This window comes from Trachypithecus francoisi, unplaced genomic scaffold, assembly GCF_009764315.1.
Source record: "Trachypithecus francoisi isolate TF-2019V2 unplaced genomic scaffold, Tfra_2.0 Lachesis_group7, whole genome shotgun sequence".
NCBI classification, from domain to species: Eukaryota; Metazoa; Chordata; class Mammalia; order Primates; family Cercopithecidae; genus Trachypithecus; species Trachypithecus francoisi.
In genome coordinates this window covers 62661617-62688474 of record NW_022681472.1, presented here as the reverse complement: position 1 = coordinate 62688474, position 26858 = coordinate 62661617, and the positions used below count along the sequence as shown (strand labels likewise).

At 37.0% G+C, this 26858-nt stretch overlaps 1 protein-coding gene across 8 annotated transcripts in view; it reads right to left on the bottom strand.

Annotated features, from left to right (window-relative positions):
* Positions 1-26858, bottom strand: part of OXR1 (oxidation resistance 1) — a 510160-nt gene that overhangs the window by 229460 nt on the left and 253842 nt on the right. For all 8 annotated transcript variants that reach the window (XM_033203135.1, XM_033203139.1, XM_033203132.1 and 5 more), the window contains one exon: positions 12333-12529. In XM_033203135.1, the coding sequence (XP_033059026.1) occupies positions 12333-12529 (197 nt within the window). The remainder of the gene's footprint in view (positions 1-12332; positions 12530-26858) is intronic.

The following is a 26858-nucleotide window of genomic DNA, read 5'->3' as shown; positions in this document are numbered from 1 at the left end:
ACAAGGTTCGACTCTCTGTGGGCACCTATGATATTTTATCTACAATATGTTATCAAAGATAATTTTTGCCCCCTCTAGCTCAGAGAACTATGAGAGGATATCGATGCCCTTTCTATCAACATGTATGAAAATTTAAGCAACACAATAACCTCCAAGGATCTTTGAGTACAAATCCTAGCAAATAGAAAACACTGAAATGCAGCAGGGAGGCAAATACTGTTAAAAGTCTCACTGATTTGTATACTGGGTTGGACTGCCTCTATATGCATAATGCATAGTGTTTTTCATACTAAGAGGGTTTATAGATATAATAATTCATTCATTAAGAGAGTTTATATTGCATTAGTTAACAGAGTTCATTTAAATCCAATGCATATTAGTTTTTTTTCTATAAAGCACATTAGTCTTTTTCTATAAGACAGAAGATTCAAATTTATGAAAGAGACTTACCAAATTAATGATCAAACAGAATGGAGGAAACAGAATGCTAAGATTTGTTGGTCATGATTAAGGACACATGGGTTTTCTCCCTCAAAAGATACCAATCTAAATTAACTAAACTTGTTCATGTAATATTTTGGAGGAATTTCACTTTATTATTTTCAAACATATATGAGGTAACATAAAATAAACTAATGAATAGATAACCTTACTTTAAAACCAGCATATTAATTTCTCTTAGTACATATTTTTCCCTACCAAAAAGCAGTTATCTAAGCTAAATGGCTGAACCTAATATCTTCTGTGTCCTGAAATCATGTTTCAGTTATAAACCCACATATAATATATTTTTTTCATATTGTACTAATCCAAAGACTTTTTATCTCAGTTGGTTCAGATGATCACAAAATTTGAGTTAGTGAATTTTAAAGCTGTTTACTAGTAACTTGCTTGTATGTAGACGAACACATAATACATAGGGAATGTATCATGAATGGTCACTGTAACATTTATAATCTTCAGTTGGATTCACAGCTTTTAACTATAGTAAAAGTAGTTTTAAAACTTTGGTTGAAACAACAATAGAAGCTTTTCCCCCCAGTTGTGTCTGGTTTTTACCTATTTTTCCATTCTTATAAGTAATATTCTTTCAGTCATAAATGTGAACATGCTCAAAATTTCACTGACAAGCATAAATCCTGTAGTATTTTTACATGTAAAGAAATACCCTGACTCGGTATGGTTATGCACACCTGTAATACCAGCTACTCCGGAGGCAGAAGGCTCACGTGCGCCCAGGAATTCAAGGCTGTAGTGAGCTATGATCGCACCACTGCTCTCCAACTTGGATGACACTGAGACCCCATCTCACAAAAGAAGGAAAAAAAAAACTAAGAAACTATATATCCTTATGTACAAAGTGGGAAGAAAAGCAAATTTTAAAAAATCAAGAGATACCAATAGTTTCATTTCTGAACGTGAGCAAGTTCCTAGAAGTCCTTTAAATTCCTACTCTTAAAAAAATGAAAACATTGGGAAATGTAGACATATTACTTCACTGTTCAAATCGCCATTAATTCTATCTATGAATGTTTAAAATAGAGTAGGTCTTGCTTAATAATTTCTCATTTTCTTCCCCTCATCATTTTTCAGTGAAATGGGAAGTTCATGGTGGTGTTAGCAGGTTAAAAGGGCAAGTTTTATTTGCTAACAGCAGTGAAAGACTAATTTTAATAGGGATTTAGGAAATTTCAAACAGGATCATGCTTATTTCTGAACGATGAACAATGTCCATTTTAATTATTCCATGAATTAAACCAGTATAGGTTTAATGGGCAGTTTAGAAATCATTAAATAAGTTGACAGATATAATTTGTTTTTTAATACGTTGTAAGACTATTATGCTGCAGCTCAAACGTAATACCAAAACCATTTGCTCAAAGAAACCTCGATGTTACTGACATTTCTTAATCCGTTTATCATGGCCATGATGAAGCTGTATTTCTTGATTCTGGGTTGATTCCTTCCGACAGAGAACAATCACAGAAGCAGGGCAAAAAAGAAGAAAGCAAGTCTATAAAATAAGGTGCTAATGCTATAAAACTAGAGTTGGCAAGCTTTTTTATTTAACAAATTATAGACACTACAAATCTATAGGGATATCAAGCAAACACATTTTTTTCTCGTTCTGAGTATACCTCCGGTTGCTTGGTAAAGTTTAAAGTTATGTAAATGATTGGTTAAAAAAAATCTAATTTCTCAAAAGAAATAAAGCTTTCATATTAATTTTAGAGTTGAAAGTAGTTTCAGCCTGTGGGATTTCCTTAATCTTATGTTTTAAAGTAGATATTAAATGAAATAAATGAAAAATGTTATAAAATAAAATCCCAATCAAATATCCCCCCAACAAATATGCACACGGAGATGTAGACTGTCATAAACATATATTGAATCCCACGGTCTGATTAATACACAAATGAACCAAAAAATTAAACTTGAAATCTTGATGTCCTCAAATTCCACTATCTTAATAAAAAAACTACATATTGGGTACTTCTACAAACTTTGAACCACTCTTCAAAATCTGTGAAATGCCCAGGTCCATTTAGGGACTTTTAGCTTCCATGTGTAACAAGAAACCTCAGCAATGAAATAATTTTCCCTAAACATTTTTGTGACCCAGAAAATGTAAAAAGTCATCAAACTGTCAAAACAAATTTCAATTCAAAACAAAGTCGTAGTTCTCAAGAATTTAATTTAATTAGAACCCTCAGAGCAGCTATCTGTTTTAGTTTCTGTGCTTATAGACAGTGACCTGCATGCCAAGATAGTTTTGTTGATTAAATCGCAGAGACTTCCTGCTTTTCCATGAAGAACCTTCCAGCTTGGAGAGAAGGTTCCAAGTCAGTGGTGACCTAGTTTCACACTGCAGAGTGTGCCACCTCTAGCAAGATTAGTTTTTTTCCTTTTAGTTTTTAACCTCCTGTTACAGTATTTTTACTTTAGAGTTATCCTTTTTATTAAATGAGAGGTGTATAAGTTATGTGATGATATTTTAAAGTGTCTGGTGTGCTGCAATTAAAAAGCAGTTAAGTATGTGTCTTGCTTTTCTCTTTAGAGCTTCCAAACTAGTTATTACTGTTTTAATTTTGCCTACTACTGAGAAGAATTCCCAGGGAACCCCTAGTTCTATAGGCTCTCTTTTCAATATGTAAGCAGCCTGGGGTTAATAAGATACAAATTTATATTTAACTGTGCATCATTAAGTTTAGAATGTTGAAGGTATTCTATCCTGCAAGCAGGGCAAAAGACAAGATCATTGCATTGGATTGTAGAATTTGCAATTTTACAGACCATCACAATTTCAAGAGAATATTTTAGGGACTATTTCCCAACTTAATATTTTGACAAGTAAAATAATTTTAAAAGAACAGACTTAAACAAAAACCCCAAACTGATACCATATACTAAGAAGTCATTTCACAAAAGACCATTCATTTTAACACAAGGAGGGAAGGAAAGAAGGAAAAAGGGAGGAAAGAGGGTGGAAGAAGGAGCAGAAGGGAGAAAGTAAGAGGGAGGGGACAAAGGAGGAAAACGAAAGAAAGAGAAAAGGGAAAGGACAGTCACTTTAACTAAGTATAGTCTTATGAAAAACTACTGTTCTTTTATTATTGGATCTTTTTCTATCTTTTTCTATTGGATCTATACCATCAATGGTATAGACCAGCACTTGGGAAACCACTCAGTGAGATCTCCATCAACCATCTAATTTCATTTTTGTTTTTGAAAAGACAATTTGACCTGAAAATAAATGTAAAGGATGGGCTCTTTACTATTGGCCAGTTTACTTAGATTCTTCCCTTGGCTTTGACACTATTTACAGTATGACCATGAATAAGTCATTCAACTTTCAGAGACTTAATTCCATTCACTCTATAGAAAGGTTATAAGCATTTATTAAATTTATTAAATCCAATATGTTAGTCACCTAAAAGACAGACAATCTGTATATTAAAATGCTTGAAATGTATTCATATTAATCAGATTTAGATAAGTTGTGGCCAGGTGTAAAGGATGTTTGGATTGAATCCTGACAAATGGGTAGCTAATCAGAAGGCTAAAAGAGGTGGAGGTATCACTATTCTAGGCAGAAGGAAAAGCCCATGATACAGCACAAAGAATTACAACTTTGGGAAACCACAAAGAGTTTTTAGCTTGGCTAGAGTGTAGGGCTGAGGTCTGCAATAAAGCTGATGAAAGGTAAGCGTGGTTTGAAAGGTCTATAGAGTAACAACCTTATTTTGTGGAGAGTGGGGAACCACTGCCGGGTTTTAAACAGGGGATGATTTGATCAGATCCACAAAGGTCAAGACAAGAGGCTTGATTCATGTAAGTTCCATTAGAGCAGGAACCATGGTGCTTCATTCATACTCTATCCTTAATTCACAACAACAACAAGCTCACTAATATTTACTGAGAACTTGCAAGTTCTAGGCACTAATATAAGTACTTTAAATACATTAGCTCACTTATACCTCACCACAGCACTTTCAGTAAGGAACAGTTTTATTTCCTTTTATAAGGAGGGATACTGAGATTTGAGATTCTAACTACTTTATTTATGGTCTCATATCTAGCAGGAGGAATGTAAAAGTCCAACTTAGACTTTAGATTCTCAAGGCCAAGTTCCTCACCATTGATTCACCTGCCTTCCTGAGCAAAAGAAGGAGCTCAATAAACACCCACTGAATGATTACGCAGCTTTCATGGCCTTGATCAAAATAATTTAGGATCTTTGAGTGCTAATTTTCTCTTTCCCTCTGGCAAGTTGAATCCTAAACCACTCTGAAGAGACAATAGCTATACATTTTTTTTTTTTTTTTTTTTTTTTGAGACGGAGTCTCGCTCTGTCGTCCGGGCTGGAGTGCAGTGGCCGGATCTCAGCTCACTGCAAGCTCCGCCTCCCGGGTTCACGCCATTCTCCTGCCTCAGCCTCCCAAGTAGCTGGGACTACAGGCGCCCGCCACCTCGCCCGGCTAATAGCTATACATTTTTAAAAACCAGGCTGGGCGCAGTGGCTCATGCCTATACTCCCAGCACTTTGGGAGGCTGAGGCAGGCGGATCATGAAGTCAGGAGATCGAGACCATCCTGGCTAACACAGTGAAACCCCGTCTGTACTAAAAATACAAAAAAATTAGCCAGGCATGGTGGCGGGCGCCTGTAGTCCCAGCTACTTGGGAGGCTGAGGCAGGAGAATGGTGTGAACCCGGGAGGTGGAGGTTGCAGTGAGCCGAGATCGCTCCACTGCACTCCAGCCTGGGCGACAAAGCGAGACTCCGTCTCAAAAACAAAACAAAACAAAAATCCCAGCTTCTCTGTATATACTAAAACTTGTTACATTTTCCCTGATATTTAATTTCAATATGCTAAATTATAGCTTAATCCACATTCCTTGTTTATTCTTGGTAGAAATGAACATCTGGATACCTCCTCTTGAAAACAATGTGGGGAAGCATGAGGGTCAATAAATTTCCCCTTAATCATTTTCTCCTTCATGCTGCAAATATCAATTCCATTAGTCTTTTCATAAGCTAATCTGATTCCAAGGAAGGTGAAAAACAACTCTGAAAAATCTATTATTAATGTATCTAATGTCCTGTAATCGAATCCAGCCAATTGATTTCCCAGTTAGAGCTGAGACAATTCATCATCTAGAATGTTCATAAAAATTGTATAAGATTTAAACATATTTTACAGGCATAACATATTACCTCTCTCAATCTATTTTATTCTTCTTTAAAAACGTATCATTACTTGACAGTGTGTTAAATACCTGATTGTATATTTATTGCCTGCCTTCCCCACTAGAATATAAGCACCTGAGGGTTGGCCTTAGTTTAATCTTTTATTCACAGGACTTTGAACGTAGCCTGGAACATAGTAGGCATTCAATACATATTTATTTAATTCATTTATCTGAATCTAAATGACTATACATGGCTGGGTAAAGAACAGTGGATGATTAATCACAAACTGTGTCTTACAAGAAGGTGTTATAGTGAGATTAGTTTAGATAGGATAAAAGGGAGAGGTTGATCCATGAAGACAAACAAGATTAAAAGGGACGAATAGACTGTCAATTCCCATGACAAGGTGAGAACCTGAGAGGGAAAGATTTCAACTGAAGGAAAGTTCCAAAGGTATTATTCAAACACCTGTTAGCCAAGGAGCCCCCCTATTGGACCCCCTATTCAGGAGCCCTGCTGAGGAAAGGCTAAACTGAAAGCTTTTCTGGCTTCTCTACTAAGTTGCAGAGAGCATTTACGTGGCATAAGTCATAAAAGAGGACTTTAAAAAAATAAACATAAAGGTTGTAATTATCTTACTCATTGTTTTCTACACCAGGTATTCCAATCCTTCTCTAATGGCCTATAGATAGAAAATCTTTTAGCTGTATACTTACGCTGGGGGGTAAACAGATAGCATGTTGTGGTGTTTAAGAGCCTTTGCTCTGCAATTACATTAAACTGGGTCTGGATCCTATCTAGGCTATTTGGGGAAGCTGTGACCTTAGACAAATCTCCTAACCTCTCTAGACTTCTGATTTTCATGAAAGTGAGGTCATAACCCTGTGTCACTGAGCTTTGTATAGTGAGATAATGTGTAAAAATTGCTTAAAGATCCTGGGACACAGTAAATGTTAAGTTCATCCTCCAACTGAATTCTGAGTAGATGCCATCCTCTCCTCCTCCACTTCAAAGGACAAGATTCATAACCCTTTCTAACTCTCCTCTCTGCCCTCCACAGTTATTTGGCACTTAACTGTGTGCCTCACACTGCACTAAATGCTGGGATTAATGAGATTGCAGGCACCATTCCCTCCTCCTAAGAACTGAGAACCAGTATGGAGACAGACATGCCAACACAAGAAAACAGGAGGCAGAGGGAAGTGCAGATGCCAGGGGTGCTCATAAGCAAAACCAAAGGAGAGTGGTGAGGGTGTCTTGCTCTACGGAGCCCATAAAGGGCCTCCGAGCATCTACACCATCTGAGGAGATGTCTCCTTTTGTGGATGCCACGGAACTCTGACTCTCCCTTGTCTCCTGCTGCCCCCTCCCTCATTCATTACACACCACCCTCTCCCCCACGTCCATGGCATTTAGGGCATTCTGTGTTGTCTATTTTGCTTACCTGTGTGCTCATTTCAACCAGGCACGCTCTTCCTCAACACATAGGATGGCTGCCTTGAAAGCAGGGCTCTCTGTTTCATTTTTCTTTCTATTCTGAGCAGCATCTTCCATGAGGGCTTTCACACAGCAGGAATTGATCAGGGACTAATCAGTGTTAGGTGTTTCACTGAATGATTCCCATTGTGGGGATATTCATTCAAGAGTGGTCCTATTTCCTAACTGTCCAGCGAAAATCCTCCATATAGAAAGACATCAGGAGCTTTTACTAATAGTCGCAGAAGCTGGACCGAGATATATGAATTCTAGCTCCAGTTCCCTGAAGTGAGGAATCAATATCACATAGAACCATAGGGAGCAATGGTACATGCTTGGTTCCTGTGTGCACAGTTTTCTTTACTACCTCCTTGCTAAATTTACAATATTTTTCAGATGTCCTTATATGTAGTTCTTTGAATTAAGGGTAGTGAAATAAAATGATCATCACAAATATCTGAGTCTACTATTTGGCTTCATTGTATCTTTAAGTAGGGGCTGTGGTTTTGAAGGATATGTTTCTTATGCACCCTGTCAAACTCAAATGGTTTTATCTAACACAAACAATATTGGAGTAGTAAAAAATTCCACTCCATTTTCTTCTATTTACCTATTAGTGCTACTCCACTAAGTTAATGTTTTTTATTCTAGCTCTAATTAACAATTCTATTTTTAAAAGAATAATAGAAGTTTAAGTATCTGAAGGATTTCAAATATCAAGTCCAGTGATTTTTCAATCTTCAGGTCATAGCCCATTAATGGACTATGAAATAAATTTAGTGAGTTGAGACTGTATTTAAAAAATGAAATAGAATGTTCCATTCTATTTCATACTCTATGGAATATTCTATTCTATAAGTAATCAAAATAGATAGTAATAGAAATGCTTTTAAGCAATTTCATCTGAGATATATTGGTATTTGCATGTGTATATATCAGGTGGTGCTGTAAAATGTGGTAGGCAGAATTCTAAAATGGTCACCAAGATCTTCCACCCCTCTGGTGTACACGTCTGCATAACTCCAGGGTCTGGAATTTATGATGGACTTTATTCCTGCAGTTAGGTTGTATGTATCTTAAGACAGAAAATCTGGGTGATCCTGACTCAATAACATGAATTCTTTAAGAGCAGAGAATATTCTTGGTTGGTTGAGACAAAGAATCCAAATGAAATAGATTTGATGTGAAGTTCTTTGCTTGAAGGTGGAGGGGGCCACATGATAAGAAAAGCAAGCAGCCCCTAGGAGCTGCGAGTGGTCCCTGGTTGACAGCCAGCAAGGAAATGGGTAGCTCAGCCCTACAACTGCAAGGGACTGAATTCTGCCAACAATAAGAATGAGCTTAGAAGCAATTATTCCCCTGGTAGAAACTCCAGATGAAAACATAGCCCAGCTAGTACCTTGACTTTATCCTTGAGACAGCCTGAGCAGAGAACCCAGTCATACCGTGTGGACTGACCTACAGAACAGGGAGTTCATAAATCGGTGTTATTTTAAACTGCTAACGTTGTGGTAGTTTGTTTCATGGCAATAGAACACTTGTCCAGTGCTTTCTATGGTCAGCTGTGATAATAAAAAGAGAATAAGATGAAAAACAACTCTGAAAGACATGATTTGGTTTATCTCTTTCATTGTACACACATAAAAATTAAGGTCAAATGATGGTAAATAACTTGTGCCAGATTACACAGTTAGTGATAGAAGCAGGGCAGAAGATACTGTTTCCTGAACCACAGTCTGACATGGTGATTACTTTCCTTTTACCTGAAGATTCATTTATTTCACATCAATAGTGACTAGCTTTCCCCTACTTATCCTAAATCAATGGAATTTTATTATACAGCCATCCCTCCATATCTGTAGGCTCTGTGTCTATGGACTCAACTAACCACTGATTCAAAATATTCCAGAGCAAAAACAATGAACAGTAACAACACAATATAAAACAATACTGACTACAAATACAGTATAACAACTATATAACTTTTACATTGTATTAGATATTATAAGTAACCTAGAGATGATTTCCAGTATACAGGAGGATGTGCATACGTTATATGCATATACTATGCCATTTTATATCAGGAACTTGGGAATTGCAGATTTCTGGTATCTGTGAGGGTTCTGGAACCAATCCCCTCTACTCCCTGAATACTAAAGAATAACTGTACTTCTAAGAAAATAATTCTAGAAAAGCCACTGCAGCCACTAAAAGACACTTCAATGGCTGCAACATGTTTCTAGTTACTATTTTTTATTTGAAAATCCTTTAAGCCCTAACATTATTGCTTGAATGTCTGTAGTAACTATAGTATAAAACTTCACTGCTAAATTTAAATGTACTTGACTTGGCCACAAGAGGGCTCCTAGAGTTTTCCAGGAGTGTAAACTCTAAACAGATATTGAAAGGTATCTTTCAATGAATGAGCATATCGGTTTGTAGATGGGTTCGTTGGCAAGGCTTCCTTCAGTGAGATTCTCTAGGACTTGTGGTAAAAATATCACTCAACTATATTATCCATAAAATCTCCAGCTGGCCGGTGGCTCACGCCTGTAATCCCAGCACTTTGGGAGGCCGAGGCGGGCAGATCAAGAGGTCAGGAGATCAAGACCATCCTGGCTAACACAGTGAAACCCCGTTTCTACTAAAAATACAAAAAAATTAGCAGGGCATGATGGCGGGCGCCTGTAGTCCCAGCTACTCGGGAGGCTGAGGTAGGAGAATCGCTTGAAACCGGGAGGGGGAGGTTGCAGTGAGCCGAGATCACACCACTAAACTCCAGCCTGGGCAACAGAGGGAGACTCCGTCTCAAACAACAACGACGATGACGACAACAACAACAACAACAACACTCCAGCTTATTGTTGCACAGAGGGGATGGCAGCCTTTGAGAGTCAGAGAAAGCCTGATTCTGACAGGTCACAAAAGAAGGTAGATTTAATTTGCAGAGCCTGCTATCTACAGCTCATGACCCCATCTTTAAATGATCTATGGCTGTATCCTCATCTATAAAAATAGGGTGTAACACCTACCTGTCCGAGCTGTTGTGAGGGTGAATTGAGGATAGAACCCAGGAGCTTAAATTGCCCCTGGCATATGAAATTATCAAAAAGTGAAAATTTTTATTGTTTATTACTAATACTTTTACTAAGAGGCATTGAAGTACATTTGTTTTGTAAAGGGAACTTTCAATACAGGTGATTACACGGTTGCTAATACGTCAGCCTTGAAAGTAATGTTTCCAGGTCTAAATTACTAAAAGGGTTATGTAGAGTATATTTAACAGTTCAGAGATCTCTTCTAACACAATAGACATGCCACTCATACTGATTATGAAGCAAACTGTTACCAATTCAATAGAGAAGAATTCACAAGTGGTGGTATTATTTAAAATAACTCATTGTTCATCTTTCTGCAATCCACCCCTTTTGAGACTTCTATTTTCTAGGCTTAGCCTATATTCATGGTGGCCAAGCTGGTTACTATCTTTCCTTTTTTTTTTTCTAATTTTTAAGGACCATTGAGTTTGTAGGATAAGCTTTATTTGCTGAAGGAAAAAATACTATGTCTTTTTAGCCAATTAGAGAAGCAATAGAAGGAGACAGATATGTTGCAGAGGAGAAGAGGATATTGGTAATTGGACAGAGTTATATAGACTTTGTGAGCTTTTCTAGTCAATTGATTTGAAGAACTGTGCTAGCATAAGTTTTAAAAATAGAAATATGTGCTTGTCTACACTTTTATTAATTCTCATTACCTGACTATGGACAATCTCACTGACACCCTGCTTGCTGCCTTTCAGAAAATGAGACTTGACCGTCTGGAAAAAGGAAGCCTGAGAATGACTATATAAGAAGAGGACATAAAATGGGGGGAAGAGAAAGCATGGTTTCAGCAGCCAAATTCGGAAATAAGGCTAGCCCTACACGGAGGCATTTCTTCAGCTTGAAGGAAAGAATTTAACCCAAAGACATTGGAAAATGACTTGACAAAGTCACACAGGAAATTGGTGTAGGAATTAGAACTAGAAATCTGGTCTCCTGATGATCACTTCTAGGAATGGCTACTAAAATATCAAAGAAAAAGATTCAAATAATCTTAAAACAAACATTCTCATATTAGGGTGGTGAGGACGGTAAATTTTAAAGAAAACAGGCCCTCTTTGATGTAACACTGGTTAACCCATTAAGCCACAGTCTCTACTATTACAGCTTTTGGATGTGACCGAATCTCTCCAAATTGAAGTAATAAGCAAGGCCAAAGCAGCCATTCTCTTTTTGGGTGGATTTGTCTCCCCTACTCATCATTCTTTCCCATGTATTAGATGTTTAGTAACTTTTGTCTCAGATAGATTTAAGACACTAAAAGCTGCTATCGTTCATTACAAAGCAAGGCTAAAGACACTCTGGGCTAATACGGCACACAAAAGTTGGTAATTTGATTAGTTTGGACTGATTGCCTACAACTCTCTGGTTAAATGTTAAAGTACAAAATTACAGGATATTATTATATCTGGGGGGAAATAATGTAATGCCTGCAGAACCCAAGCCGTATCCTCTTACTCTTCCCTATGAAGGGCCTGGATGCCATTCAATTTTCCCAAAGTAAAGCAAAGTGCAAGGTCAAAATAGACCCACAATGTAATCTGTCCTCTCTCAGAATGTAATAACTTTACTTTCTTACTGGCTTTGTTAGTTACAGGCTGACATCAACCACAGTCTTAACAACCTGACAGAACAGGTTCAGAGACCTGGGAGCCTGAAGGGAAAATGAAATAAAACAAAAACCAAAAAACAAGAAAGGCACTGGCTGAACAATGACTGAAATGAAAATAGTAGCACACAAAGTTAAAAACTGAAAAACCTAAGAAGGTTTTTCTACACATATGTAGTACATGGGTATGTATATGTATGTATATGTACATTTACTTCCCTTAGGTTAGGATATAGAAGGTCCTCAAGCCTGTTTTATTTAACTTTGCTGAAAGTTTTTCAGTAGTTTTCCATCTTTATGTTCAGACCACATAAGAAAATGCCCAAATACACCATCAGAAAGATTTACATGTTTTATAACAAGGAGCCATTGAACTAAACAGACCCAGAAATTCTCAATGCCATTTAGGTAGATTTCATCTATTCACTTGTGTAAAACATCTGGTGCTCACCAATTGTGTAGAACCTCTTCAGTTCGCTCCTTCTGGAAGGATGTTTCTGAGTATTTGCTGCATTGTTCTGCTCTTCTTCAATGATGGGGGTCTTGGGTGCAGGGGGCTTACTGGCTTGTGGTGTTTGCTTTCCTGCACCAGCAGAAGGGTTGAACCCCGGAGCATTAATATCCACCGACTGGGACTTTTTCTTCAGCCTACAAGTAAAGAAGATCACATGCTGTGAATCCCGATTCTAGAGACACATTTGTTCCATGTTTATCACATTTTTTTTCAACAATTGAGTTATATTTAGCCTTGAGATAGAACCACATCTATTCAGAAATGGCAGACATTCCCTACAGTATTTTAAGAAAAATTCTACAAATATTTTTGAGACTAGAAGGAAAAATATCTTGTCTAATCATTTTGAGAGATTTCATTAAAATATAATGTGATAAAGAACTGTTATTTTTCTAATAACCAATTAAAATATAGTGTCAAAGATAATGGATTTGACTATAGTATTTAGTTCTGAAAGGAATTTTTTAATACTACAGTGAAACATTAGTTAAAAATAAATGTTAACTCCAAAAAGAATAATAAAATCATTATTTTTTAACCAGAGGCTGCCAGGGTTTTTCTGCTTAATGTATAACAGCATCTTAGCTGTAAAAATGATAGAATTCATGTTATTTTACTACGCATTCTCAATAACAATAAATGTGTTGCTCACTTCTACATTTTAGACAGCTGACATAAGGCCTAACACAGAAAGCAAAAAGCTATCCAGGAAATATTTCCCTGCTCATGCATATTTCATTTGGCATAAAAATCATTGTAAATGATGCTGAGTTAACTTCAAACATTTCAAGCCACACAACTAATGTCATTAAACCCTAAGTCCAATTTACTATTGGCCTTTGGTACTTCTGGAGGCTAATATTAAGTGTCAATTCTTCAAGTCTTCATTCCCTATAAACAAGATAGTGGCAATTTTCTTTATTATTTCTGATAACCACACCTGAACCCTTGCAATTTCCTAAAAGTTTCATACTTCTTCACACCTTCAAATTTTATTTAGGTTTTTTTAGTATGTTGGCTTCCCTTTTCTGCCTCACTTGCAGACCCTGTTCATGCTTGTTAGACATAGCTTCAACGTAACATCTGAGAAGCTTCCCATGACGTGGACCTTGGTAGCCTCACACCATTCAGAATGGAGGGTTATTCATAATTAACCCACAATTAGCTTCTATTGAACTGAATTTTCCACAGCAAAAGCTTTGTAAAGGGAATACAATCTATCAATTAGTAAAAGAGTCATTAATGAAAGCAATGTTTACCAAATTTTAGTCATTAAATTATGACCTATATGATTTCTACCTTATCTATATATGATCTATATTATCTTAATATCCATGAAAATAGATTCACGTAACTCAAATTGGCAACAAATATATTTTAAAGTGTTCCACAGCACTAGTCCTGAGTAATACAAATTATAACTACACTGAACTCATACCACACCCACCACAGTGGCTAAAATGTAAAAGACACGATACAAAGTGCAGTGATGAGAAGTGATTGGAATTCTGCTGCCCTGCTGGTGATGGTGCACACTGGTAAGGCTACTTTGAAAAAATGTCTCGCAATACCTAATGAAGTTCAAGGCATGCATTTTTATGTGTTAATCAAAAGATGCATTCAAGGATGTTCATCTCAGCATGATTTGTAATACACAAAAATTGGAAAAAATCTCAAATGTCTATCAACAGTAGCATAGAATTTTATACAGCAATGGAAATGCATGAACTATGACTATTAGCAGCAACATGAATGATTTCATAAAGATAGTTTTGAGCAAAGAATCCAGACATAGAAGAGTACATGCCCTATGACTCTATGTATATTAAGTCCAAACACAAGCAGTACTATCTACGATATTAAAATGGTAGGCTAAACATTGGGGAGTGACTACATTGATGACAACATGAAGGGGTTTATGGGATTCTGGTAATGTTTTGTTTCCTGATCTGCACACTGGGTACCAGGATGTATTTACTTTGTGAACATTTAACCATCTATGATTTTTGGATTTTTCTGGGTATATGTTATACTTCAATAAAACATTTTCATGAGAAATTGACTTTTACCTTATGGTAATCACTTCTTATCTGCAGGGAATATATTTCAAAACTTCCAGTAGATGCTTGAAACCACAGATAGTAACAAGCCCTATACAGTACATACCATGTTTTTTTCAATACATGCATAACTATGATAAAGTTTAGTTTATAAATTAGGCACAGTAAGAGATTAACAATAACAAGGAACAACTATAACAATATACTGTAATAAAAGTTACATGAATGAGGTCTCTCTCTCTTAAAATATCATATCGCACTGTATTGCAGGTAACTGAAACTGCAGAAAACAAAACTGTGGATAAGGGGGTACTACTGTATTCATTTACAATGAAGATTATATATGGTGCCAATGGCTACTTGCCACAAAAAGGTGACAATAAAAATAGACTGAAGCACTTTTCATTCCAGCCTCCTAAAAACTGACAGAGTAGAGTGACATTTAATGAACAACCCTTTCTCCCTATCCAGCACCCTACTTCTCATGAGCTGAAATGAACTGTTCATTCATTCCTGGAATGGCTACTCACCACCCCATACTGTTCTGGGCACCAGGGATACACTGTGAACAACACAGGCAAAACAACTGCCATCCTGGAGCCCTTATTCTTATGGAGGGAGACAGGTGATAAGTAAACAAGCCAATATATAACAAATTACGTGGCAAAAAATGCAGTGGATTAAAATCAAGCACAGTATAAGACATAGGGAATGAAGGTATGCATTTGTACTGCTATGTATGGGAGAGCCAAGTAGGACTCATGGACCATTGGACTTTTGAGAAGAGACTGAAGGAAGGAGCCATGATCATAACGGAGGGAGCAGTTATGAGGGAGCAGCAGTTCAGGAAATAGACTTGTATGTTATGTTAGTGGAGCAGGGAGGCCACGATGGCTGGAACAGAGAAAAATAGGGGGTGAGAAGCTGGAGATGAAGTCAACCAAGATGGTGCTGGGGGCAGGGGAGTGAGGCCAGATCATATAGAGCTTCAAGATCGTTAAATGAGGCCAAGAGAGGATTTGAGCAAAGGAGTCATCACATGGTAAAAGAATCACTCTGAGCTGCTTTGTGGAAATTAGGGTGAAAGCTGTATCTCACAGTTAAGCAAGCTGAATGGAATCCTTCAAGGAGTAGTAACCAAAAATCACCTGTGGCATTATATACTTGAGGAAACATGGATTTACACTGTATAGATTCATCTACTTTTTCCTAATGCCTTGTTCTTCCTAATAACACCATTCTTAGGTGTTTGTAGACTAGAGTTAAAAGCTACAGAAGGACTATATGTACCTAAGAAGGCATTACGATTAATTTAAAAAAAAAAAAACAGTTTAAGAAATAAGTTGCATGTATACACAATGGAATACTACTGAACTTGAAAAAAAATCCTGTCATTTGCAACATGAATGAACCTGGAACACGTTAAATGAAATAAGCCGGGCACAGAAAGACAAATACCACACGATGCGACTTATATGGAATCTAAAATAGTTCAACTCAGAAGCAGAGTAGCAGGGTATAAGGAGTTTAGATGGGTACAATGTTGATCAAAGGATATAAAATTTTATCAAGAGAAGTAAGTTCAAGAGATCTACTATGCAACATGGGTGACCATAGTAAATACCCATGTATCGTATTTTGAAAATTTCTGAGAGTACGTTTTAAGCGTTGTCACAACAAAAAATAAAAATGTGAGGTGATGTATATGTTAATTAGATTAAGCTATTACACAGCATATACATATTTCAAAAGATTTTGCACACTATAAATGTATATAATTTTTATTTTTCAATTCAAATATGTAATCCCAGCACTTTGGGAGGCCGAGATGGGCGGATCACGAGGTCAGGAGATCCAGACCATCCTGGCTAACATGGTGAAACCCCGTCTCTACTAAAAAATACAAAAAACTAGCCGGGCGAGGTGGCGGGCGCCTGTAGTCCCAGCTACTGGGGAGGCTGAGGCAGGAGAATGGCGTAAACCTGGGAGGCGGAGCTTGCAGTGAGCTGAGATCCGGCCACTGCACTCCAGCCTGGGCGACAGAGCGAAACTCCGTCTCAAAAAAAAAAAAAAACAAAAAAAAAACAAACAAAAAAAAGAAGATAAATAAGCTGTAGATCACCAAGGCAACAAAGTTTATTTGGACTAGCATGGCTTTTCAGGAGAGCACACCTACACACACCACGATTTAGACCGCACTCACAGTATTATGTCGAACCCTATGAAATCACTAATATTCAACCATTTCTGACATACAAAATGTCAATATTCTATAGTTGATCCTATAAATTTTATTTTAAAATTAAATTTGAGTTTCAATATAAAGCAAGTTATTTTGGGGGAAGGCAGTTTCAGAGGAGTAGAGATTTAGAGGAAAGATGTTAAATTATACAAAAAGCCAGCTGCTCTTTAGTTCTGAGCAATAATTATTATCATTATTAACAATTATTTACATTTTATAAATATGTTTTACTTTCAATTCACATAGTAGATTATTTTATCACCAGGAACTGTTTATATTTTACATTGGCCTATTTTAGAATTGATCTAAAGTCTCATATTGGCTTATAGGATGGCTTATATTTGATAAAGGGATAGATACTATAATTGATGATGTTCTGTCGACACTACAAAATATGTAAGCACCTCATTGCCCTTTTTATATTCTCCTTAGAATGAGCAAAGGACATGGCACTGAACTCCAGACGGCCAGAGACAAACAGAAAATGACACTGTTATTCCCCTTCTTCTTTCTCCCCCTCCTCACCACTCTTCCCAACCAAGATTTGAAGGGCATCACGTTTTTGTTCTAAGTTTAGAACACTGCTAGTAGGTTTTCTGGCTTGCATAAGATGAGACTTCCATTTTCACGTTCTTAGAAAGCAGAACTGTGTGGGTAATTGAATTACTGGCTAACAATTCTAAAAATGAATATTGTGGTTGACAAGGAAATCTGTTAAATGCTACCTTCAATTTCCAAATTTCATGAAAGGGGAAGTCTTGTTAAATTTTTAACAAGGTTCTTCATTAAATGCGTTAAACAAATATAAATATGGCATAATGGAATATGTAGGTGTGCTGCATGAGATAAAGTACCCTATTTGATAACAAATGAAACATTAAAATGAAGACAAAAATAAGCTCTTAGTAGGTACTGAGAGGTTCTTCGTTGAATGTGCTTTGTATTCCCAAAGGAAAATGGGTGCTGACGCCTTAGATAAAGACTAGGAAATAAGGAAAAGAAGCCATCTTTCTTGGCATGGCCCCTATAAGCAGACGGTCTGGTTTGTCTTAACTTTTGCTTTTTCTTGTCCCTCTGCTTTTAGGAGGTAAAGAACTATCCTATTCCTCCGCACATGTATTCCAATGCCTTCCTTCAGCATAGTAACAATGTTAGGTGCTTTTCTGAGACTCACTCTCCTCGTCTATAAAATGAGTATAAAATATACCTGAAAGGTTCTAAGAATCAATAAACACCATATGTGAAAGTGCCTAGCACAGCATCTACACAGGAAGCTCTCTATAAATGCAAGTTCCAATCATTTTGTAAGAGTATGTAAGATGCTATAACTGTGTTCTGCACAATTCCCAGGGATGCTGAGGAAATTATATCCACTTCTCAGGCTCCTTTCCTCCTGTACCACTTTCGATTAACACTGAGCCTGCAGGGACTGCACTACATTTAGAAGGAGGCTTGACTCATTCTGAAGTGTGGGTTTTGAGGGAAGAGTGAAGGATAACAAGAGAACTAACTGAATATGAGTCCCTTATGTGGTACGCAATGTGATATTTCTTTCACGACAGTCCACAAATCTTTCAGAAAATAACTAAACCCATCGGATAAATCACCTGTGTGTGTGTGTGTGTGTGTGTGTGTATACGTGTATATGGGTGTGTGTGTGTATGTGTATATACTCCTCACATATTTGACCTAAGACAGCAAACTCAGGAGCATAGATGGAGACCAGAGAACCATGAAGAAGTAAGGACAAGAAGTGGCAATGCAATTTGAGGAGGGCTCTTGACTTTCCTACTCTATAACAATAGGGTTCAATACCATTTCAACCAGTTCTCCAAGAAGCAGGAAAGGCCTGGTAGGTTGATAATGAAATCTGAAGTGACAGAAACTAGTGAAAAAAAGAACTGGCAGAAAATATCCAAAACTCATCAATTTTAACAGAATGATTCTTATAGTAATTAGCTATATTTTACTCTTGCATAATTTATTTCTATTTTACTAGAAGCATAGGAAATCTAACACTCATTTTCTAAATCACTTTTTGAGTAGGATAAATGCACTTTTTGGCTTAAATGAATGAACGTACATCCCAAAGCCCAGGGCTTAGGCCAACAGTGACTGAATGTGGCTTTACACTGCTCACTGTGGAGAGTTTCTCTCAATATCTGGGTCAATTCTCTATTTCAATAGCTTTTGTTGTGGAGAATCTTTCTTCAAGCTTCTTCACTTTTAACCCTTATAAACCATTATTTATCACTTGTCATATTGTTTTTCTCTTATCTTCCCTTTTCCTCTCACATCTGTGGGGTTTCCACTTTCCTACTATCTCCACCCTTCTATCATCATCCCCTCACATCATAACCAAAGAATGCTTTTCATCTTTCTACATCTATCATGCTCTACATCTCTTAATAGTTTTGTAATCTTGTCTAAATACTGCATGATACAACTCTACATTGAGCCTAAACGACATCATGATATGACTGAAATGCATAAGAAAAATATGTTTTTATTTAATTGAGTTCTTCACTGGAATCACCTCTCCCATCAAGTGGAATTCAAATTGTGCCTGGATTATAACTAGTTGGATATGTTCCTGAGTTCTGTAGTTGTCTGGGAAAAAAGAAAATAGATCTTCTACTATCCATTTACTATAGTCCTAGGATATTGGTGGTAATAGTAGCAACAGTTGAGAAAACCCACTAGAGCATATGGGAATATTCCCTAGGTCTTAGGAATTTAAAGCAGTATAAAATTAGCATATAAAAGTCACATTTCCATATATTCCACTGTGTACCTTGAGAATAACAGAATGGCACTTAAGACTATGGACATGGGGACTGGATTATCTGGAACCGATTCCGTAATGTGGCATTTACTAGCTGTGTGACCTTGGGCAATTGGGCAATTTTCCTAACCTTTCCTTGCCTCCATTTTCTCATCTGTAAAACGGGAATATTAACAGTATCTGTCATAAAATTGACATGAAGATTAGACTAATATTTGAAGAAGTACTTAGATTTGGCATAAGTATTGTATGAATGTTTGCTTTAAAAAAACAAACATGAACATTCATTGAGCACTGATAATGTCTCAGGTACAAGGCCACATGCTATGCATGCAGTATTTCATTCACTGATCACAACAAGCTTATGAGGTAGGTAGCATATGTCCTATTGGTAGAGGTATCAACTGAGGCTTAAAGAAAGGAATGGAACTAGAAATTAGAAAAGCTGAAATACAACCAGGGCATTTTGAACCAAAGGCTACACTCTGGAATTAGGAGGCAGAGATAAACTTTAGCTCTTACACTTGGGCAAGGACCTGGACTATCTAAGTCTTATCTTTAACAGTGGTATTCATGCTATATCTGCCTGCTCTACCTAAGAAAGCTATTGTAAACATAAAATGTGTTCATTTCTATTACAGCAGTGTATAAAATTCCACAGAAATCTATATGCTAGTAGTAGCTATACACATTATCACTTTGCCCTATTCATCTGTTGTATGTTCACACAAGTGTGTGTGTGTGCGTGTGTGTCTGTGTGTGTGTGTGAGAGAGAGAGAGTGTGTGTGTGTGTGTGTGTGGTATATGAAGGTATGTGAATGACTGTGCCCCAAAGGCCCAACACTTGTAGTCCTTTCCAGTAATTTCCAGCAAGAAGACCATCTGTGGTTTGCACATCTTGCTACTGTTAGGGAAGCTGTCTCTTTGCTTCCTAAAAGAGCTAATGTAAGAATATTATTTAAAGTAGGAAAGCTGCTGAGAATGCAGGTTTTCCAAGTTGGATACTGTGGCTGCTGCAAAAGTCTCAAGTTACTCAAAAATAAGCTTTCGGGAGCAAATGCATAAAGAATTTTCACATTGCAAAATTAAGGGTTTTTGTTACCCCTCCTATAGAGTCTGACTAAAAATCAGCAGCTAAAAACAAACCATAAAATCAGCAAAACCCAAACATATTCAGAAACTCAACCACAGAAGAAATGATAGATTGAAGACTTATGCTTCAAAAGAAGAAAACAATCCCTTGGGGGTATAGAATATTCCAATTCTAGCCCACTCAGTGATTGAAGTGGCCATACTATTCTTTGTGCCCTTAAAGAGGAAGATTAAGACAGAAAGTCTCATTAATGTGGAATCGGGAATTACACAATTTACTTTTACAATTGCAAACCAAAGCAAAAATACTTCAACAGAAGTATCCTTTGGGAATTCAAATTGGTGTTGGAACAGTTAATGGGATGCCGAAACTACATAGTTTGTTATAACAGGATGTATTTCTAATCCTGTATTCATTCTAAGAAATTTAAGGTTTCCTATCTTGGAAATTCATAGAACAGAGAATTTAAGAATTAAGCCGCAGGTGCAAAGACATGCAGAAATGGTTTGCTAGAAATTCTAGCAAAAACAAGAAATTCTCTCATTAAATGCAGTTGAAATTAACTCTGTGGAGGGCTAGGCCAGTAGAAATAATAATAATTATATAGAAGCATACATAGATTCACTGCTATTATGCCTAATTTTATGCTATGAATACTAGAAATTAAACCCCAAACTAATTCTGCCTCTTCAGAGTTTAACAAACCCTAATATAAAACGTTAACATTTCTTACTGACCTTTAATGAAAAGGACATCTAAATCCTCTAAGTTTGCCAGCTGGTTTATTTATATTCCAATTTTTGCATCAGCTCAGAGAAAGAAGTAATATGAGAGAAGCATTTTCTATCAGAAGTGAACACCACCAGATCAACTTAATTACTACATTCATTTCATTCCTAGCATTTAGCATACAGCTAGTCATAGAGTAGGCACTTAGGAAATAAATTGTTGAATGAATCAATGGTTTCATTACGGGGGAAAAAAACCACAAGAAAACAAGCAAGTCTACATTTTAAAACCTATGAAAATAAACTAAAAAAAGACTTGTGATATTTAATAGCAGATATAATGATCAAATTAATGCATCCACATAACATAGCCTCCTTCCTATCCCATTATAAGAATATGTGTTGGGGCCGGGTGCAGTGGCTTACACCTGCAATTCCAGCACTTTGGGAGGCTGAGGCAGGCAGATCACTTGAGGTCAGGAGTTCACGACCAGCATGGCCAACATGGTGAAATCCCATCTCTACTAAAAATATAAAACTTAGCCGGGCATGGTAGTGTGCACCTGTAGTCCCAGCTACTCAGGAAAGAGAATTGCTTGAATCCAGGAGGCAGATCAGAGGTTGCAGTGAGCCGAGATCTCGCCACTGCACTCCAGCCTGGGCGACAGAGCAAGACTGATTAAAGAAAAAAAAAAAGAATATTTGTTGGAGCATAGATAAGAGAAACAGTTTCTTCTCCACCATTAATAGCATGACAAATCCAAATAATACCTCAATTTTTTATTCACTAAGTCATTTTATAATTTCTAAATAAACACTCTGCAGTTTTGATAAATCAATATCATTATGCAAAAATGTTCCATAGTGCCCTGGTGGACAAAACAGGGCAAGGGCTCTAAAATCAAAGATCTAGATTTAAGTCCAGGATCTAGTGCTTTCAACAATCTAGTAATAAGATATTTTAATTTTATTGATTAGAAATATGTAGCATGTGTTCTTGGAGCAATCTTTAAGAATTCTGCATATCACCTTTCTACTATAAAGTTTCAAATACTGAGTTAATAGCAGCCAAATTTGTATGGGTTTTACCCTATGTACTTTCTGATTGTGTCACTATATCACAAGTGTTCGCTTTGAAATTACACAAATTTCCAATTTCAGTTTTTGCCTTGGAACTTCAAAGTCTTTCAACTGGAAAAGACTGAAAGTAGGAACATATTATGTAAATCCTAAGATTAGGGCTTGAAGGATTTGGAAGTCAAATTCTTGTAAATGTTAAACAGTCTTTTGCAGTAACTTGCAGAGATGAAATTTAATTTCATTACCTTTGATGGAGTGATTTGTAACACGCTATTGCCACATCGATTTCATTCTGTTTATTCATTTTAGGAAGAAGGAATCAGAATAAATAAGACTATTTTAAGACTTTAGGCTTTTATCCAACATTGCTGATTAAAGAAACCTATTTTTAACAAGGCCTATTACAAACTATCTCTATAAAGCATATGGACAAGCTGATTAAAATGTAGTTTTGCTTATGTACAACATAAGGCAACTCCAAACTTAATCAAGATAGCTTCTGCAGGTAACAATAATCTGGGCCAAAGCCCAGTGGTTTATAGTTAAAATGACAATGTAGTCCAACAATCTACCATCTTAAATTTCCCAAAAAGAAGACACAAAAGACAGGGAAAGAAGGTATAGAAAATATGTTTCTTAGCTACATTTTAATTCAGGAATTGGACGGAAAACACTCTAGGTAACCCATTGTTTCTTGACTTCTTCAAACTAAATCATCCTATTGATGAATATAAAACATTCTTAAGTCATTATAAATGTTTTAAATAAAAATGACATTTTGTGGTTTTTTAAAAATGTACAATTGCATTACTGATTACATTGTTGATTGAAATGATTTCTTTTGAAAACTGCCCTATCTAAATTCAGATTAGCTACCCTAGACAGGGCATGCCATGTCCTCTTCCTCAGTTTGAGAATCACTGGGTGTATCTGTTCTAGCTTTCTTCTGCTTAGATGATAGTGGCTTCACACATGAAAGCTATGTAGTGCTCCGAATACAACCAAGTTGGATTTCAGACTTTATTCAGAAAAAAAAATCATAAAATCTTAAAAATTACATTACAGAAATCACTTTTCTTCTTCTCAGCAGCGACTCTATAAACATTATCTTTCCCCATTACTTTAAAACTTTTCTTTCTATTACAGAAGAGAACATGATCCTCTTCTTGCCAAAGCCAATCTCTCCACATGTTCTCTAAACCTAATTGCATCCTCTCTTTACACTAGGGGTTTTAATGTTCTAACCACTCTCTTCCCTCTGTAAGTCCTGAACTAACTGAGAAATAGACACAGGAGGCAAGGACCCCACCCCAAGCTGGCACTTGGAGAAGCAGTGTCCCGGTGAGATTGCCCCAGGGGCAGCAGGAGTTAAGATGGACATGCTGAGGGTCATCAGGTCCCAAAGGGAGAAGCCAGAGGAGGCTGGGTCATGCAGCCAGAGTCCTTCCTTTTCACAGCCTCAGAAGTCACTCTTCTTCCTTTGGGGAGGCATGAGTTGGGGAGAATGAAAGAAAAGGCAACATTCTCTTTGAAATCCTTCAGAGAAGAAGAACATTCCTATTTTATGTACAAAGGAAGGGATGCAGGAAAGGGATAAAAACTTCCTCTACATTCTCTTTTCAAGGCTTTACTCCGAGGTGATCTCTCTTATCCCTTTCACTCCCTCCCTGCTCACTTATTCCTACTAGCATTCTCCCAGCGCAAACACTTCACATCACTTCAAGTCTGTTTCTCTGTAAGGCCACCCTTCCCTTCCTTTAATTTCTTCTCTCCTTCCCAGCACACAGCTTCATCTCCCATTCCCTGCACAACCCTCTCCAAAATACTGCTTTGTACTCACTGCTTTCACAAAACAACTCAGGTTTCCCTAACTTCATGTGGTCAATTTCAGAGGGTACTTTTCGGCTTTTATTTTTCTCAGTCTTTTACTTGCTGGGTGTATTTGTGGAAGAGAACGGCACAAGGGTTAAGACTATGGACTCTGAAGTTAGAATGCCTGGCATTTAACACTTGCCTCTTTATGATGGGATCTTGGGCAAATTACTTAATCTCTCTATAGTTTCCTCATTTGTAAAGTGGATCTAATAACAGTACTCAACTCAATAGTCTATTGAATGGATAATATAACACCATGCAGATAAAGTATTCAGCATGATACACACTGCCAGATATAAATACTCAACTTTTTTTAACCATTCCTTCTATCTTGGAACATTCTACTTTCATAGATTCCCTGACATAATTCTTTATTCCCTTTTTCACTGTTTCTTGAATGACCCCTTTTCTTCTCTTTTTTTAAGAGACAGGCTCTCACTGTGTCTCCTAGACTGGAGGGCAGCTGTTATCATAGCTCATTGCAGCCTCTGAACCCCTAGGCTCAAGGGATCCTCCCACCTCAGCCTCCCAAGGACCTGGAACTACAGGCACACACCATTGTATCCAACTTTTTTTTTTTGGAAGACACAGGGTCTCACTATGTTGCCCAGCTTGGTCTTGAATTCCTGAGCTCAAGCAATCCTTCCATATCAGCCTCCTAAAGTGTTGGGATTACAGGCATAAACCACCACACCTGACCCAAGTCCTCTTATTCTATTCAACCTCTAAATATTTTGCAATTTTGATTCAATCCCTAAGTATTTTGGAATATCCAGGGGCCTAATCCACTTGGTCCAGTTGGGCCTCCCTCTGCTCTATTTTCACTCTTTCCCTAGATATTGTAGTTTATTCCTTTGGGATTAAATATCTATATCCTGCAAACTCTCTTTTTTTTTTACCTCCAAAGTTTTCCTCAAAACTCTGAACTTAAATATTCAACTAGCTACTTGGCATTATCCATTACATGCAACACATTTTATACTTAACATGTCCAAAACAAATTCTTGCTTTCTAAACTCGACCCCAACTTTCCTCCTCGTCTTCCCAATCTCTGTAAATGGCACCAGCATGCACTCACACAGTCACGCACGACAGAAGCCTTGAAGTATACTTGATCCTTTCCTTTGTAACACTTTCCAACTCTGATTCATCAATAAACTCTCTCTATTATACCTCCAAATTATATCTTAAGTTTCTTCATTTCCTAGTCATCACTTCTCTGGACTGTTGCCAAAGCCTCCATGTTGTTCCCTCTGGTTAGACCTTGGTCCCCTACTACCTACTCTGCTATAGCAGCCAGAGCAAGCATTTTTAAACCTCAAGCAAATGGGTTGTTCTCTCACTTTAAAGAACTGAATGGCTTTCCCTTGTGGTTGGATGAATTTCTAAGCATCTTTCAATGGTCTGTAGGGCCCTGATATCTCTGTCTTGGGCCATTTTTCTTGCCCATGTCCTAGCTGCCTTGATATCCTTCAAGATTCCCAAACATATGAATCTCTTTCTGTCCAGAGGGCCTTCACATATGCTCTTCCCCCTACTGGAATACTCTTTGAATTGCTGATTACTTCTTATTTTTTAAGTCTCCTCTGAAAGACCATCCCTACAATTTTAAGTAGGTTGTCTCTCATCCTCCTTCCCTACCCCCGACTTCACTCCAGGTTACTCTTTAGCACTGCATTCTGCTCATTTTCTTCTCATGGTGTTTATCATAAAGTCTAACAATAGATTTGTTCATGTCCACTTTGTTCTGTTTCTCTCATTTCATTAGACACTCTGATGGGGAGTGTCTTTTAGAAGACACTTCTAAAAGGAAGTACATTTCTTTTATGCATCTAATATAGTGCTTTGCAATTATATGCACACAAAAACATATACTACATGAATTAATAAATGCATGAATCAATCAATTCATGAATAAATGATGCCCTCCTCATAGGCTTCACACCTGTCTTCATACAGAAGACTTATAGGACATGTGGTTATGTGTATTTTCTCCATGTTCTTTCATTCTTAGTTTGGCTCAGTCACAATGTTCCAAATATTTCGCAAGAAATTACTGTCATATCTCTCTGGTTAGAAAACCACAGCGTACCTCATAGTTATGTAAAAATAGAGCTGTCTCCTGATCTATGACCTGGACCAATTTTGAAATTCAAAAATTATGATTGAATACACATTTAAGGAATAGGGTTGGGTAGAAGATTCTTTTAAACATGTGTTGATTTATTGGCATTGTGCTAATGAGCATTTTGCACCTGCATTTTCCAGGCCTCATACTTCTGCAGGTGGTGAATTACATTAGAAGAAAAATCAAATGGAGAGTGAATGTAGAAAAGCAATATATTATACATTAACAAAGCCAGGAAAAAAGGGGCAATAGAAAAATATGTCACCATATATGTATTTCTAATTGTATGACTGACAGAAATTATGACATAACTACTTAAAGCAATATATTTTTCAATCCTCATTAGTATATTTAGTCAATCATCATCAAAGAATAATAAAATTGGATGATAAGAAAAAGTATAATCTTTATTTATCTCTAGATTAGAGGGCTTTTACATGCATCAGGCAGCATAGTTCAACTATTAATATTA